Source organism: Saccopteryx leptura, chromosome 4 (assembly GCF_036850995.1).
Source record: "Saccopteryx leptura isolate mSacLep1 chromosome 4, mSacLep1_pri_phased_curated, whole genome shotgun sequence".
Lineage (NCBI taxonomy): Eukaryota > Metazoa > Chordata > Mammalia > Chiroptera > Emballonuridae > Saccopteryx > Saccopteryx leptura.
The window spans coordinates 124,483,523-124,500,903 of record NC_089506.1 but is presented as its reverse complement, the minus strand read 5'-3'; the positions used below and the strand labels follow the sequence as shown (position 1 = coordinate 124,500,903).

General features: G+C 55.2%; 1 protein-coding gene across 3 annotated transcripts; it reads right to left on the bottom strand.

The window, feature by feature from the left end:
- Window positions 1-435: 435 nt before the first annotated feature.
- On the bottom strand, window positions 436-17,122 carry GAA (alpha glucosidase). Of its 3 annotated transcripts, XM_066381467.1 has the most exons (21): window positions 16,819-17,120; window positions 13,186-13,320; window positions 12,190-12,747; window positions 10,214-10,359; window positions 9,634-9,799; window positions 9,455-9,551; window positions 8,875-8,994; window positions 8,676-8,794; window positions 8,434-8,565; window positions 6,631-6,741; window positions 6,340-6,453; window positions 6,159-6,243; window positions 5,590-5,707; window positions 5,086-5,219; window positions 4,788-4,939; window positions 4,503-4,651; window positions 3,582-3,723; window positions 2,958-3,107; window positions 2,380-2,544; window positions 1,917-2,069; window positions 436-1,504 (listed from the first exon to the last, which is right to left on the bottom strand). In XM_066381467.1, exons 3-21 carry the CDS (start codon window positions 12,706-12,708, stop codon window positions 1,445-1,447), a joined length of 2,832 nt encoding a protein of 943 aa, XP_066237564.1. In that variant the 5' UTR covers window positions 12,709-12,747; window positions 13,186-13,320; window positions 16,819-17,120; the 3' UTR covers window positions 436-1,444. The 3 variants fall into 3 exon arrangements, with proteins under 3 accessions (XP_066237564.1, XP_066237563.1, XP_066237565.1); XM_066381466.1 differs by lacking the exon at window positions 13,186-13,320; XM_066381468.1 differs by lacking the exons at window positions 2,380-2,544; window positions 13,186-13,320 and having other exon boundaries at window positions 16,819-17,122.
- Between the last annotated feature and the right edge of the window lie 259 nt (window positions 17,123-17,381).

The following is a 17,381-nucleotide window of genomic DNA, read 5'->3' as shown; positions in this document are numbered from 1 at the left end:
AACAGGGCGATAGTGGGAGGGGGAGCTGTGCCTGCTGCTTGATTCCGTTCCTGTGGACAGGATGGGCAAACTGAGGCCAGCGCTGGGGAGGAGCTGGAGACCTTGCAGTGCTCCCTGCTGGGTGGTGTGCAAAATCATACAATCGCTTTGGAAAGCAGTTTGCCAGTTTTTTAAGTACAGTAATCTCTCTCTCTCTCTCTCTCACACACACACACAGTCTGACTATATCACCTTGGTATTTGCTTAAGAGAAATGAAACGCATTCAAAGACTTAACAAGACTGTCCTGATCAGATAGCATCATCCCAAAGTGCAGAGGTTGTGGATTCCATCCCCGGTAAGGGCCTGTACAGGAACAGATTGATGTTCCTGTCTCTCATTCTCTCCCTCTCTCTAAAATCAATGAAGTAAACGTTAAAGAAAAAAAATACTATGATTGCTTATGGAAACTTTATTCATAATAGCCAAAAATTGAAAACAGTGCTAATGTCCGTTAAAAGTGGATACATTGTGGCATAGCTACACAATGAGAAATTACTTGGCAGTGAAAAAAGATAAGGTTGACAGCACACATGTGGATGAATTGCAAATTACATTGAGTAATGTTAGTAAGATGATGATAATACAGAGATGATTCCATTTAGATGAGGTTCTAGAAAACGTGAGCTCATCAGTACTGGCCAAAAGCAGATTAGCAGTTGTCTGGGGACAAGGGAGTTGGGTGAGGCACCCTGCCCACACAGCTCGGGTGGGGGCCACATGTGCCTCTGACACCAGTCACCTTAGAGATGAGGCATACAGGGGTAAGGGTAAGGTAGGGATATGAGGGTGCTGCTTCGAGACTGCACAGTTCACTTCTCTCCCCCACAGGCCCATGGAGGGTGGACTGTCTGCCACTATGTCATGGCCCTCAGGCACGCCCTCCATACCCTGGATGCCAGAGGGACCAGCAGAGGCTTGACTTCAGATGCTCCTATTACTACAAATAATAGCACTTAAAATGAAAGGTTTCCCTAGTCCTGTGGATTCTCCCCAGTTCCCCAGAAAGCAGTCTAGTCTGCAGTGGCCGTCCAGCTCTGTCCTGTCATGAGTTAGCAGCGGAGCCACACAGGCACAACTTCAGGGCCCTACGCACGATCTTCCCTGCTGTCACACAGGCAGCTGGTAGCAGCTGACGTTACATGTGTTCCAGTGACCCGCTACACAGAGCAAGCCTTCCAGTAAAACGTTCCAAATCCGGGCAACCCTTGGGGCACTGACCCAACTTGGGGTCTGGGCTGAAAAACTGACAGAGGTGTTGCTGGCACAGAGCCCAGCACAGGAGGTAGACGTGAACAAATCTGGGTACTGGAGGGAAGTCAGCGCCATGCAACATGGGCTGAGTGCCGGGGCTGCTGGGAACCCATGCTCCTTTTGTCAAGGCCCCGATACTCCATGGGCCCTGGCTAAGACCAGCTGATGAGAAACTGTTGTCCCATCATCAGTGAGACAGGGATGTCCAGGGTCTGGAAACAAGAAAGAACCACTGGCCGTCAAACTTGGCACCTGCAGAGGTGAGACCCTGAGTGCTTGGCAGACAGGAGTCTGGACATGGGCAGGTAGGCAGCCGCTGGCCCAGGGAGGCCTCTCACTCGGGGGGGGGGGGGGCAGGTGCTCTTGGCACTGGCCACCTTAAGCCATTTAATGAGTTGCCGTCAGTGTGGACATAGAAGATATAGTGCAAAGCAACTGATCCTTCCCCAACCCACCTCACGAGGGTCCAGGTCCAATTCCCCCTTGCCCCTCAGGTGGCACAAGCTTCTAGATAGCATGTTTCATGATGCTAGTTGGCAGACACCGTGTCACCAAGATCCTTGGCACTTCCTGCCTCTCGCCCATCCTGGGGACAAGCCCTCTGGCCCAATCTGGAGAACTTGCCTGGGTGTTGGGGCTGTAGGTGAAGTTGGAAACAGGAACACCATTGGAGAGGACCTGTTGGGGGGCCGAGGCCACCCCCAGGACGGTCACCTTCCTCAGCTGCAGGCTTGCCCCCTCACTGGTCACATGCACCAGCTCATTCATGATGGTATTCTGCCCCAAGAGAGACAGAACCAGGGTGTGAGCAGACGGCCCAGGCAGGACGCCTCTGGGCAGCACACAGGGAAGGGTGGGTCATCAGCATCAGGCCCCAGCCAATGTAAGCCCTTGGCAGTCTGGCAGTGCTCGGGACTCTAGCCAAGGCCCTTGACCTTCAGGCCTTTCTCCATTGTGAGGCTGAGACAACCTGCACTTGGGTTGATCCTCTAGGGTCCAGGTGGCCAGATCCCTTTGCCAGATCAGGGCAGTCACTCCTGGGATAGCCCCCATGCCCTACCCTCAGCCTGGGCAGGTCTAGACTCACATTCCTGGCCAGGAAGATGACCTGTGTGTAGGCTCCACGCTCTAGCACCCCCAGGCTCTCCCCGTCGTCCCAGAAGAGCTCCCCTCGGGCCTTCCTGCTCAAGGTCAGGGCCACGGCCAACACCATGGGCTGTTTGCGGGACTCTGTGGTTGTGAGGCCAGTGCCCTGGAAACAGGGTGGCACATATCACCGCTAAAGCCTGGCAGAGACCTCCAGACCCAGCGTGGGAAGAACAATACGTGGGGACAACCCTGTGCCCAGGAAACCCGGATCTGCAAGACACCACAGCCAAGTCGCCTGGACTCCTGTGGTGACCAGATGTCTGAGGTGGAGCCCCGGAGGATGTAAGAGGGCCACAGAGGTCTGCAGACTGACTCCTGAAAAAGGCCGAGGCCCCATCTTCTGCCTGGTCTGGCCACAAGTCCATACACTATGTCCAGAGCCTCCTTCCCTTGACCCATTCATCCTCTACTCTCAGATACCACACCTCTGCCCGGGGTCTGGGCAGCTGGACCGCCCCCCTGAACAGAAGTAATGTCGGGGCCTAGACAAATGGTTCAGGTGTCTGGCCCAGGTACCTGCATGGGGATAATGTGTCCAGCCCGGAGGTGGAGGTTGATGGTGTCCAGTGGGGCAGGCAGCGTCACCCACTGACCCTCACTGTGGATAGCAGACTTGAAAGGTGCTGGAAGTGGAGGTGGGAGGCTGCCAAGGGCCTGTACTGGCACCTGGGTGGGGACGGCATGTCACTAAGGATCCTGGACAGTGCCAAAGCCCCATGCTATCATTGGGAATAGAGGGCTCCACAAAGATGCCCAGGAGGCCTGGCTTAAACAAGCTAGTGTGACCTCAGGGGCAGAGACCCAGCCACTTAGTGGGAACAGAGCATGAGGGGCCCAAACCCCAGACCATGAGGGGCAGGATGTCAGGAGCAAAAGAAGTGGGGTCCCAGCTCAGTCTATGGCAGGATGGCCTATAGGACCCTAGCAAGTTACTGCTTGGGCCTTGGTTTGCTCATCTAGAAATTGGGTTCCTGCAAGGACTGCATGGGATAATGTCGTGGAACGCCCAGGCGAAGCCCGCGAGCAGCTGGGACAGACAGCTCCTCTCTTACCATCTGGTCCACACTGACAGGACAGGAGGAAGGGACCCGTTCAGTCTCCCAGGGTTAGAGACCCAGGGTTTAGGGACCTAGGACTCACTGCCTGCAGGTTGTACCAAATGCCTGCAGGGAAGTAGCCAGTCACTTCCACCTTCCCAGTCTCCAGCACCGGGGTGATGAGCAGAGCCTCTCCCCACAGGAGCTGGCGGTCCACGGTCCAGGTGTGGGGGTCCTCCGGGAACCTGCACGGAGACCCGAGATCAGTGTGCATACCAGGCCTGCAAGGTGGCTTGGGAAGCAGCTGGAGCTCCCATGTGTACAGAGCTCCTAAAGCCAAAGAATCTGGGAAGACAGGGCAGGACCACTTCCAGCTGACTGGTCAACACCGATTTTCTAAGCTTCTGTTGCTTAGAAAGCTGTCACCTGCCAGAACACCGGGAAACGCTCACACCTGTCCCCTGGGTCCTTTCTTACACCTTTACTTTTGACATTTACTACTGAATCCACCTGGAACTTAGGTCTGTGTGATGAGGGGAAAGTAACCTGACTTATTCCATAGCTAACTTATCACCTCACCAAATAAGAACCCATTAGGCCATTGGTTTGAGATGCCATTCTGTGGCACGGTGCCTTCTCACGTGTGACCAAGGTCTGTTCCAGAGCACCTTTCCCTTGGCCAGCCCCAGACAGAGTCAATCATGGCAGTTTGATAACTTGGTTTTGCACTGGTGACCTGGTCCCTACTCAGCATTCTGCATCCCGGGGTTTTCTGGACTTTGAACGCCCCCAGCCCTGAGCTGGAATCTAAGGGGTGGGAACTGCAGGTGCAGGGGGCACCCCAGTAGGGAGGGCCCAGGTTTGGCCTTGGTTCACTCAGCTGCAACCTGCTCCCTCGCTCGGTTCTGGGGCAGGGAGCAGGACCCCTGCAGCAGGACGGATGGCCCTGGTGTCACTGGGCTCGTGGTCACACCCCTCCCCCAGGGGTGCCTATAAGCCATCATCCCCGACCTGGGACACTCACTCCAGGAAGAGGGGCCGGGCCACAGTGTCGCCCCTGGTGTGGGCGCTGTGGAACAGTGTGTAGAGGTGGGGCAGCAGTGTGTAGCGCAGGGTGAGAGCTTTCCTCATGGCTTGTTGCGCCATCTCACTGAACCTGTACGGCTCCTGAGGCTGCAGTAGAGACGGGTGGAGGAAGCAGTGTGCTCTAGGCCTCGAGGCCCCCATTCTGGGATCTTGCAATGGCTCGATCAGGCACCACCTCATCAGGAGTGGGATCCCAGGACAGAAGCCCCCACCACCTGCCTACCAGGCTCTGCAGGTCATTGTGGTTCCGCATGAAGGGATAGAAGGCCCCCAACTGGGTCCAGCGCACACACAGCTCCTCTGACGTGTTGCCCTGGAAGCCGCAGATGTCGGCCCCCACCAGGGGAACCCCCAGCAGGTTGAAGAGCAGGATTTCTGCAAGGCAGAGTCAGAGCCCCACATGAGTCAGCAGTGCCCCCTCCATTGCAGCAGCGTGTTTCTGCGCCCTGCTGAGCCCAGCACCCAGCTTTGGATGCACCTCCCGAAAGGGACCCTATACCCTATCCTGACAAGGCAATCACCTGGTATTGACGAGGACAGCTGGTCCCAACTGCTCCTCACATCCCCTGTCCAGTGGCCAGCATATCGGCCGTGGCCAGCAAAGGTTGAGCGGGAGATGATGAAGGGGCGTGTCCCCCGAGCCTTCTCCAGGGCCCTGGGTGGAACGGGGACAGAGAGTTGTGCAGAGCGAGTCATGGCTCCGCAGAGCGCCTGGCCATGCAGTAGGGTACAGAGCTAGAAGGGTGGAGGGAGGCAAGGCCGTGGCCAACATCTGCTGGGCAGTCAGCTTTGCCCATACCACCTTACTACCTGCAAAGGTGCACTGAGTCACAAGGAGGATAAGTGCCCTCCAGGCTTGCAGGGCCAGAGACCTGGTCAGCATACAACATCCTCTGAAGTGCTGGGCACAGTGTTTGAGGACAGTGCTAGGACCACCTGCTGGCCCCTGGGGGTGGCCTGGGCTCCCTCCCTGTTTCCCTGTACCTTCTCCATCCCCCCCAAAGCCCTTCACATGAGGTCCTCACCTGTGGGAGGCCAAGGCTTCAGTAAGGCCATACAGGTTGTGCAGGTCATAGTGTGTAGAGAGGAACTGGTGGCTGGAGGCACAGATGGTGGCTGCCCGAAGGGTCCCGCCAACCACCCCTGGAGGAAAGGGTGCTGTTCCCAGGGAGGCTCAGCCCAGCGGGCTGGTGCTGCTGTGTCATCAGAGCTACCTTGGAACTTGAGGCACATCCTATACAGTCTCCACTTGTCCAAGGACAGAAACAAGGAGGATGCCGAAGGCTGACCTTTGCAGACCCCAGACACAGCTTCCTGCCCTTGACCCATTTCAAGTCTTTCCTTGTTGGTTTACCTAAGCCCGGATGCCCCTCCTCAGGGAGATCTCGCCTCAGCTGCACGGCCGGGGTCCGTGCTACGTGGCTGGCGTCTCCCATACCTGAACCTCATTCCTGAGTTCCCTCTGCTTTCCCGGCTGGCTGCGCCCACCGACTCCTCAGAAAGACATCTTCAAGTGTCCCAAACCGGAGAACCAGATCTGAGCCACCCAATCCCAACAACTGGTACCAGGGGGACAACAGGTAGGAGAGCTCACCTGGCAAGTAGGGCGGGTTCTCCAGGTCGCCATTGGGGCAGCCATCCACGGAACCTTTCACAAAGTTGGACGGCTCGTTCATGTCCTACAAGAGAGGACCCGGAGGTGGGCACCCACCCAGAGCAGAGGGTGGAGCTGGTCCCCAAGGCTAAGGGACAGCCGGGGGGGGGGGCACACTCACAATCCACATGCCATCGAAGGGCACCTGGGCATGGAACTCAGCCACCATGTCCTGCCACCAGTCAAGGGCCGTGGGGTTGGTGAAGTCAGGAAAGGCAGTGGACCCCGGCCACACCTAGGTGAGAGACCACAGGGAGAAGCCCAGGTTTCCCTTGTCAGGAGCCACTGCCACCTCCAACTGGGACCCCACCCCACTCTGTCCCACTGGACAACACCCTCTTCCTGAACAGCTTCCTGTTCCCACTGGCTGGGACCCCTGCCTTCTCACCCCTCTTCCCAACCCCCACCCTACCTTCCCGATCAGCGGCTGTCCAGTCTCATTGGTGATGAAGACCCCTCGCCGCAGGCCCTCGTCGTAGGGTCGGTAACTCCCAGCAGGGCCGGAGCTGCTGATGGCGGGATCCTGGAGGTGAGAGAAACCAGTTGGAGAAGGAAATGCCCAAAGCCATGACACCAATTGCTAGAAAAACGGAACATGGCACTGGGAATGGTAATGATGAGGAAGAGCCGTCCGTGTGAACTGCACACATGTCGTATACACGCACACTCAGCCTCTGAGGCAGAGCACAGGGCACCAGCTGGCCAAAGATGGGCACACCTGCATGCAGGCTCCACTTCCGTTGTAAGGGCCCAATTTCACATACATTGTACAATGAGCTTTTATTTCTTTCAGCATAAAGAAAGAAAGGGAGGCCCTGGCCGGTTGGCTCAGTGGTAGAGCGTCGGCCTGGCGTGCAGAAGTCCCGGGTTCAATTCCTGGCCAGGGCACACAGGAGAAGCGCCCATCTGCTTCTCCACCCCTCCCCCTCTCCTTCCTTTCTGTCTCTCTCTTCCCCTCCCGCAGCCGAGGCTCCATTGGAGCAAAAGATGGCCCGGGCGCTGGGGATGGCTCCTTCGCCTCTACCCCAGGCGCTAGAGTGGCTCTGGACGCAGCAGAGCGATGCCCGGAGGGGCAGAGCATCGCCCCCTGGTGGGCAGAGCATCGCCCCCTGGTGGGCGTGCCGGGTGGATCCCGGTCGGGCGCATGTGGGAGTCTGTCTGACTGTCTCTCCCCGTTTCTAGCTTCAGAAAAATACAAAAAAAAAAAAAAAAAAAAAGAAAGGGAGCCTGACCAGGCAGTGGTAGAGTGGTTAGAGCATCAACCTGGGACACTGAGGACTCAGGTTCGAAACCAAGGTCGCCAGCTTGAGTACGTGCTCACCAGCTTGAGTGCAGGGTCGCTGGCTTGAGCATGGGATCATAGACATGACCCAGTGGTTGCTGTCTTGAACAAGGGGCCACTGGTTCAGTTGGAGCCCCCCAGTCAAGGCACATATGAAAAAGCAATCAATGAACAACTAAGGTGCCACAATGAAGAACTGATGCTTCTCATGTCTTACCCCTCCTGTTTGTCCCTCTCTCTCTCTCACTAAAAGAAAGAACAGGTGTACATCTGTCTCCCTGTTCTGAGTGACCACTGGTGCTGGCTGCCCTCTGCCCTCAGAAGGGCCACAATGATAGGGACCAGCACCATCACAAGTCTCTCAGCAAATGCACCTCCTCTACTGGATCTGGGGTGGTGGCTGTTTGGTCTCAGCTGCCCTCCCCTCTTCCTCCAGACGCAGGGCTGAGCACTCATCTGGCTGTACCAGTGCCTAAATCGCATCCCTTGGGCTGCAGGGACTAGCCCAGGGAGGGTATGTCTTTGTTCTGGGCCACTCAGTCCTGCTGCCTTCCCAAGAGACAGCCAGCCTGTGGGGGCAAGGCCAGGAGACACATGAACCCTGGACTCAGACCACCTGGCCCTTCCAGTACTGGGTGATGTCATCTGACCATCTCCTCTTTGCTTTAAGCTGGTCAAGTAACCTACAACCAAAAGGATCCTGAGGAGCAGACAGACAGACGTCCCCAGGGACCTTTAACCTGGACGTCAATGGAGAGCAAAGGCAAGGTCTGCAAATCTGGCCTTTTTCCTCCATACCAAGGACACTCAGAAAACATCCTTAGTGACCTTGGCAGGCACAAGGAAGCTGCTACCTAGATTTGGAGCCACCAGGCACCGGGTGCTCTTCTTCACAAAGAGTCAGCTGCACATTTTGCAGGAAGGGGCACTCACCACGATCATCACATACCGCCGGCCGCCCTGGTGGAGCTCTTGCACCATGGCCGGTAAGTCCCCGAAGCCATCTTTATTGAAAGTGAAGTCCCTCCTGGCATCCATGTAGTCCAGGTCGTTCCACTGGACATCCTGCAGGTTGGCACCAGAGCAGCTGTGGGGCTTGGGGAGCTATCCCGGTCCAGCTCCATGCCTCCCCAACCCCACCTGGCTGGGTCCCGAGGACCCTCCCCAGCACTCACCAGGGGAAAGTTGGCCTTGGTCATGTTTTCTACCACCTGGCGGGTGATGGTAGTAGAGGAGTAACCCCAGCGACAGAGGTGGAAGCCCAGGCCCCAGTATGGCGGCATGAATGGGTACCCTATGTGAAAGACAGGGTGACTCAGTGAGTGGGCGGAGGGGGTAGAGGGGGGCTGTGGACAGGACCAGGAGCAGGCCTACCTACAATGTCCAGATACTGCTGCACCACACTCTTGGGATCCGGGCCCAGGAAGACATACACATCCAGGATCCCACCTGTTGACCTCCAGCTGAGGGCGGGGCTCGGCTGCAGGACCACATCTGAGGGGAGCAGCCTGGGGCTCAGGGACAAATACACACTTCCCCCCCAAAGCCCTTGGCACCTCACAAACTATCTCTGGAGAGAGGGGGGGTTCTCCTACAGGGACCTGGGAACAGTCTATTCAGGGTACAGGAGGACCCTGAGGACTTGCTGAGGACCCTGGAGGATGGGAAGATGCTGAGCAGAGGGACCTCAGGACACCCCTTTCTGGCCTCTGCCCACCCCCAGAGCCAAAGGGCAGAGCTGGAGCAACCACAGCTCACTGGACTTATTTATTAGAATAGCAAACGAGACCTGACCCCTGTCCACAGACCCTCTCCCCCAACCCCAGCCTGTTGGGGCAGATGCAGAGACCCCATGCTCTATCTACAAAGGAGGGGATGTGGCCACGCCCAGGGAAACCCTTGGCCTAGGTGCTCAGAACTGGCTGGGGGGTGGGGCACTTGGCCGCTTTCTTACCCATGGCGTTGCTATTCAGGAGGAAGACCCCGTGAGCCAACCCGCTGTCTTCCAGCACCAGGTAGAAAGGGTGGGACCCGTACAGGTTCACGTTGGGCTGGGGCACAGAGGATATGCCACTTGGCTCCCTCGCCTGTGCGTCTCCTCCAGTCCAGGCCCCAACCTGGCTACCCCCTTACCATGGGTGCAATGTCTCGGTTCCAGAGAGTGATCTTGGTCCAGCTGGTGTTAAGCATGAGGGGACCGAGGTGCTCAGCGAGGCCAGTGATGTGTTGGGATGGCAGTGAGGTGGACAGCTGCAGAAACTGGTCAGCAAAGAACAGGGGTGCCACTGTGGTGTTCAGCCTGTTGGGAAGAGATCAGGCAGCCTCACAACCTCAGAGGTCAGACAAAACCCACACAGACCCTCCTAGAGAGATCCCCAGGCCCTGGTGTCCCTGAGGGGGGCTAGAGTGACCTGGCTAGCTCTGGATACCCTGACCTCGTGACAGCAGCAGCCATGTGAGGTCCAACAATTCAGGGTACCCGATGCAGTGTAGAGTGCCCAGAGCACACTGGGAGAGAGCCCTGCCGGACTGCCCCCATGAGCCTTGGCTGCAGGCAGGTACTGGGTGAGGGCTTCCCCAAACTCTTTCTGACCTAGGAGTTGTGGCCCTGAGCTCCTAGCAAGAAGGCCTGAAGGAGAGGCTGGACCAAGATAAGGTCAAGGACAATGCCATCCCAATTCCCTGACCCTCCCACTGGGGTTGGGGCACTTACAGCACCCGGCCATCAAGCTTCCGCCGCACGACCACCCCAAAGGGCTTGTCAGAGAACTCCACGCTGTACAGCGTGGATGGCGCCTGGCTGTGGACACGTGGGGTCTCCAAGGGCACCTCATAGCGCCTGCTGGCGGGATCTTTGATCTAGGCGAAAGCAGTGTCATAATGCCATTGCTGGGCTGGTAGCTGCACCTGCCTGCTCCGTCCTTTACCCTTCAGGGGGACCAAGGGTCAGTTCAAGTCCCAGTAGGGCAGTGCATAGTGTGTGAACCTGGGTGGTTTGGTCACTTTCAATGAGCCTCAGTTTCCTCACCTATAGAGCCAGTAGCACACCTGCTGTGGGTTGTCAGGTAAAATACAAAACACCCGGTGAACCCAAATTTCACAGGAATAACACTTTTCTTAAGTAGAAGTATGACTCAGGTATTGCATGGGACCTACACCAAAAACATAAACTCATTCCCTGGTAATCTGGTTCAAATTCACTATAGGCATCATTCTGTATTTTTATCTGCAAATCTGGCAATGCTATTCAACCTGGCACAGCTGTCACAGAGTGAATGAACCCCAGCTTTTGTCTGGTTTGTAGTAAGCACTTAGTAAAGAGTAGTGTCTTAAGTTCTCTTAAAACAATTAGGGTCCTGGCCAGTTGGTTCAGCTGTAGAGCATCGGTCCAGCGTATGGAAGTGCTAGGTTCGATTCCCAGTCAGGGCACACAGGAGAAGCGACCATCTGCTTCTCCATCCCTCCCCTTCTCCCTTCTCACTACCTCTCTCTTCTCCTTCTGCAGCCATGGCTCGGTTGGAGCAGGTTGGCCTAGGACAGTGGTCCCCAATCCCCAGGCCATGGACTGGTACCAGTCCGTGGGCCATTTGGTACTGGTCCGCAGAGAAAGAATAAATAACTTACATTATTTCTGTTTTATTTATGTTTAAGTCTGAACAATGTTTTATTTTTAAAGAATGACCAGACCAGATTCCCTCTGTTACATCTGTTTAAGACTCACTCTTGATGCTTGTCTCGGTCACGTGATACATTTATCCGTCCCACCCTAAAGGCCGGTCCGTGATAATATTTTCTGACATTAAACCAGTCTGTGGCCCAAAAAAGGTTGGGGACCACTGGCCTAGGGCACTGAGGACAACTCCATGGCTTCACCTGAGGTGATAAAAATAGCTCAGTTGCCCAGCAATGGAGCAACGCCCCAGATGGGCAGAGCATCACCCCCTGGTGGGCTTGCCAGGTGGATCCTGGTCAGCTGCATGTGAGATTCTGTCACTCTGACTTCATGCTTCTCATTTAAGAAAAAAAAAATTAAAAATTAAAAAAATATATATATATCCATCTGAACCATGTGTCAGGCTCTCGCTATTGTGTCTATACATTCATTCAGTCGACAAGGTTTTACAGGGGCTGGGAAACCAGACAAGTGGCCCTGCCTTGGGGACGGATAGTTGGCAGCTGAGATCCCACTGCCCACTGCCTGGAACATTCCCCTTTCCCTCCTCTCCAATGTCCTACTTGCTGACTCTGGGTTCTGGGTAAGACATCACTTCTGGGAGAGCTCAGCCTCCTCCTCCAAACCTGAGCCTTGCGCTCCACAGCAAGCTCTAGACAGGCATCCCGAAACTATGGCCCGCGGGCCGCATGTGGCCCCCTGAAACCATTTATACAGCTCCCGCCGCACTTCCGGAAAGGGGCACCTCTTGCACTGGTGGTCAGTGAGAGGAGCACTGTATGTGGCGGCCCCTCAACGGTCTGAGGGACAGTGAACTGGCCCCCTGTGTAAAAAGTTTGGGGACCCCTGCTAGAACCTCCTAGTCACTGTCTTGGTGATCACTGCTCCCTCAGTGGGCACTGGGTCTACCCACGAGGGCACATACACATTGTGCAATAACCAGACACCCAGTCGAACCCATGTCCATCCTCCATCCCCACACCCCGCCCGTCTCTGCATGTGCCCAGCCCACCGACCGTGAAGTGCAGTCGGCTCTCAGTCTCCAGCAGCACGTCCAGCCTTAAGGTCAGGATGTCCTTGGGGAAGAAGGTCAGGGTGGTACGGGTCAGGATGGCTGTGTAGCCCACGTCTGTGGGGGTCAGGTTCCCTAGCATGTAGCTCGGGTAGCTGGGTGGGAAGAAGCACCATGGCTGCCCCATCTGGGAGCCCTGGGGCCAGCCTACAGGCATGTAGCAGCAGCCCCGAGCCTCGCACTGCTCCCGCGTGATGGCCCTGTCGGGGGCACAGTCGAAGCGGCTGTTGGGGGGCACGTTACACTGTGTGGATGCTGTTCCTGGGCAAGGCTCTGGCCCTGGGCCGCTGGCTCCCTGCTGGTGAGCTCGGTAAGTCTCTTTGGGTACTTGGGAGAAGCCATGCAGCTCTCGGGGGACCACTGCCAAATTGTGGAGCAGGACATGCCCCAGGAATGCAGCTGTGGCCAAGAAGAGGAAAGTGCAGACCCCCAGCAGGGGGTGGGAACAGGACAGCCACCTCATGTTAATGATCTCAGTGCCTGTGGGACTGGTCCTGGAGGCCTGTGAAGAGAGGAAGCAGGCTCAACAGGGAAGTGAGGAATGGCTGGGGCTTCAGAAACACTCCAAGCAGCTTCCAGGTGTGAACTTGTGCAGGCCAGCCATGCCCAGAGTGGAGGTGAGGTCTGCCAGGGAGGCAGGCAGGCAAGGATGGATAAACTTACCTAATATTGTTCAGACAGATGTAGGGGAGGGGAAAAGGGAAATGAGAGAAATGTCTCAAATAGGGGGTTGCAGAGTACTGGGAAATGTTACAAATTAAACCCATTTAGAAGGTCTGTAAGAAATGATTTCACGACATAAAAAGATTCCCATGATAGAGTGACAACTGGAATGAGCAAGTTTCAACAGCAGACAAAGTGAGCCGTTTTCTTCATAAAGACTATTAGGTTGTGACTAGTGGGGTGGCTGCCACCTTCCCTTTGCTCCCCTCCTGCATACCTGTATGTGGATACAGCCCGGGCAGAAGGCTCTGGCACTGCAGCTGAGGGCAACTCGGAGGGATGGCAACACTGAGGGATGGCAGATCCACAGGAGAAAGACATGGCCTCCAGGAGCAGAAGACCATGGACCCTACTGGCCAGAGGTCAGGTCCAGGGGAAACCAGCTTCAGCTGAGGGAGCCTCAGTGGTCCTGAGTCTGTCTCTGTCATAGCAACTGCACCTGAGCCTTTGGTTACTCCAGAAGTAAGGCTGTTATTATGTCTTACTTATTTGTTATGTTCTAAATATTTTCTAAGAAACATTGTTGCTCTGGCTCCTCCTACAAGCAGAGGCACCATCATGGAACTAAGCGTGCAGAGATCCTATTAGAGAAGGCCTTTCTGTCTAAGAGAAAATGGGAGAGCCATCACACTCCAGGCAAGTCTGACCCTCCCGTGGGGTTGGTGGCTAAATCCATGTGTCCCACAATGCCATGCAGGCTGAAGAAGGTTCAGCAAGGCCTCAGGGTTGGAGGGGATCCTGAAGCCAAAGCTGGCCATCAGGAGGCCCAGGGCTTCTGGAAGCAGCTTGCTCTAGTGTCACCGGCCAGAAACAGCCTGGTTTAAGGACAGGGGTGGATTTCAGAACACAGCGGCTGAACTGCGTGTGAACTCCATCCCATTCCAACACCACCTCCTGGAGTTAGCACAGACTCCACAGGTTAAGGGTTCAGTCCCACAAGACTGCCCCCACAAGGACACCAATCCTAAGTCCCCAGCTGATACATTTCTGACCAGCCAGCTATGCATTTGAGGATTCACAAGCCCCCACCTCCTTAGGTTCAATATTGGCTAGAACAAGTCACAGTTTTATTATCTCCAGTTTATTATAAAGGATGCAACTCAGGAACCACCAGATGGTGAGGTATGGGAAAAGGGGCAACAGGCTTCCATGCCCTCCTGGAGCCTGTCACCCTCCCAGCATCAAAAAAACCCCAAGTAGTTTAGGGTTTCATTATGTAGGCACAATCGATCACCAGCCCTTTTCAGCTCCCCAGAAGTTGGGGGTGGAGTCCTGCTTGTCTTTTTGGGTACCAAGCCCCAAGCCACACGTCACCTTATTAGCATATAAAAGACATTCATCACTCTCAAGATACCAGGGCTTTAGGAGTGGGGGACAAAGCCTGAATGTTTTTTATATCACAAGGTATCCCGGCTCCATCTGACCCTTCCAGACACATCTGATACCTTGTGATCATGACGACTCAGAAACCGAGGAACTCAAGAATGCAGAGCAGGGCCCTGGCCGGTTGGCTCAGCGGTAGAGCGTCGGCCTGGCGTGAGGGGGACCCGGGTTCGATTCCCGGCCAGGGCACATAGGAGAAGCGCCCATTTGCTTCTCCACCCCACCTTCCTTCCTCTCTGTCTCTCTCTTCCCCTCCCGCAGCCAAGGCTCCATTGGAGCAAAGATGGCCCGGGCGCTGGGGATGGCTCCTTGGCCTCTGCCCCAGGCGCTAGAGTGGCTCTGGTCGCGACAGAGCGACCCCTCAGAGGGGCAGAGCATCGCCCCCTGGTGGGCAGAGCATCGCCCCTGGTGGGCGTGCCGGGTGGATCCTGGTCGGGCGCATGCAGGAGTCTGTCTGACTGTCTCTCCCCGTTTCCAGCTTCAGAAAAATACAAAAAAAAAAAAGAATGCAGAGCAGGGTCCTTGGTGGGGAGCCCTTGGGCAGTGCCTGTGCCTGTCGGGAGCCGATCCACTAATGCTGGCTAACTAGGTCACAGCAGGCGAAGATCCACAACTGCTGATTGACAAAGTCACATTAAAAGAAGATCGATAGCTACTGGTTGATAGAGTCACCGCAGTGAAGACCAACGGCTGCGGGTTGACAAAGTCACCGCAAAGGAAAGGCACAACGATACTTCCCCCTTTAATCTTTTGAATTAATCTGGCCTTATATCCCCCCTTTTCTGGGTGTGTGCTATTATTTATGGCACAGGGATAATAGTACCGTGCTTTCCCTGTAGATTTGTAGTAATTTCTTTGGAAATGAGACAGAAGGTGTAAGTTCCACAGAAAAGCCTGTAAGCCCCTTGAACTGGGCTCATAAACATAAGAGGCTGGCCATGATATCCCTCATAAAGGGTTAAGTTTGTAGGAGAATTTCTTCTTATTAATCATGTTAGAAAGAATAAAGTTAGAACTTAACTAGTGTATGAATATAGTAAATGAATAAAGTTTAACTAGACATTAGAATCTTAGGTAAAGTGTAGTGGAGTGGCCCGTTGCGTGGCCTTGGATAGGAGTGCAGCTGGCAAGTCAAGAATGTTTTGTTAAAAGACTTGTTTTGTCACTGAAGGCAGTTGCTGGGCTTTTCTCAGTAAAACATTCTCATGAGATTTTTGTATTTTCCAAGAATAAGGAGAGGAATGTGGTGGGATTCATAGCAGCAATAGCAATTAATGCCTTCTGATATTATGTTGCTACTAGCTATCTTGCAGGTGCACTCTATGTATCTTTAAGTAAAAGTTACTCTTAATGCTATGTTAGTTTCTTAAATAGCAAGCCTTTTGTAGTCTTGTGAAAATAGAATTAGGACACTACATGAACTCAAGGTTATTTGCCTGAGCAAGCAGTGGTCCTTTGCTAGTCCTTGATGATTTTGTCTGCTATCTCTTTCTGCGCCCTTGACTCACAACAACAGTAAAATAGAGTTATTAATTAGTACTAATCTTTTAGAAGTTTGTACCGATATTGTTATTACTATTCAAGTTATTGTATAACTGTACTTTGAATAACTTACCACCTGACTTATAGCTTATAGATACGAATTAACTGTTATCTGGAAATATGTAACCATAGTGAAACTAAAACAATGATGTATTCAAAATACCATGTGATTGTAACTTAGTGTGTGTGCATAAAAAGTAGTTAGACCAGCCATTGGTAGAGATGCCTGGCAGTAAATGCTAACCAGAGAATAAAGAGAAAGAAAAGAATTCGGCTCTCTCACTCGATTTCGCCGACGCCGTCTCTTCCTGTGGGACCCCTGGATCCCCCCCCCCCCCACACGCGCACCAAATTCCCTCCCGATGCTTCCATTCTACAGCTTGGGAAGAGATCCCAGAAACGGGGCAAGTCTCTGGGTGGGGGCGACAACGTAGAAAAGTGAGGAAGAACTGAAGGTTGGGAGGTCAAGCGGCGCTAATCCTCGCCAGAGGCCTGTCACGGTTCTTAGGGAGGTGGCTCAGGCCCTGCTCCCAGGCCAGGGTAGTGGTGTAGACCAGCCAGCCAGGTTCAAAGCCCAGCTCCACCACTGAAGGGGGAGGCACGGGGTCGCCTGTGCCTCCAAGTTTCCTCCAGGTGAAACAGGCCAGCGCAGCCTTCCCGGGGCGGCACTGCGGGGCTGAATGAACACCGTGCGGTTTCCCGAGTACCCGTCGTGGCTGCTGTCCCGCCGCGCGCGGACCCTGGCACGACGTGCCCAGCTTCTCCCATAGGAAATCACTGACCGCCGGTAGGTCAATTGATCCAGCAATCCTTCCCCCTTCTGGGTGTCAAGGCTGCCCCAACTAGCCAAGCCTCTCGCCGGAAAGGCTGCAGCGGACCGCCCCAGCACCTCGCTAAGACCGCAAGCTGCCCTCGGCCCACTTACCGCGACCTGCTCTCCTCCGCGCACATGCGCACCGGGTCCCTGTCGCCTCAGCCCTGCGCACGCGCGCTCAGCTCCGGGTACCGTAGCCTTTTGCGCACGCGCTTCCGGCCCGCAGTTGCGACTGGAGGTTAGGTGCTAGACTCCAGCCGCTAGAGGACGCGTGTTTAGGCGTGTCTAGGCGGGTCGGTGGGTGGGTGGGTGTGGGGAGGGTGGAAACACGGGTTACGTGATCGGCTGCCGTGCAGGCGCCCTGGGTGAGGATGCGCTCCTTTTATCGTGCGACCGGTGGTGGAGGGGCGAGCAGGGCCTTGTGGACCATCCTCGCCCTCCAACCGCTCATCAGCAATGTGGGCGGGGTCAGGGGCACGCACTTTGCCGGGCACAGCGGCTGTGGGAGGAGTGCTCGGAGGTCGCGACCTTGCCTTTCGGATTGGGGGATGGGCCGACACCATCCTATCGGCACGCCCCCGAGGCTGTCGGGCTTGCTGGACTTCCTTGCTCAACTGCTGCCGGTCTAGCCTGAAAGGCGAGCACAGGTGTTCAGCCCCGAAATGGCAGAGACA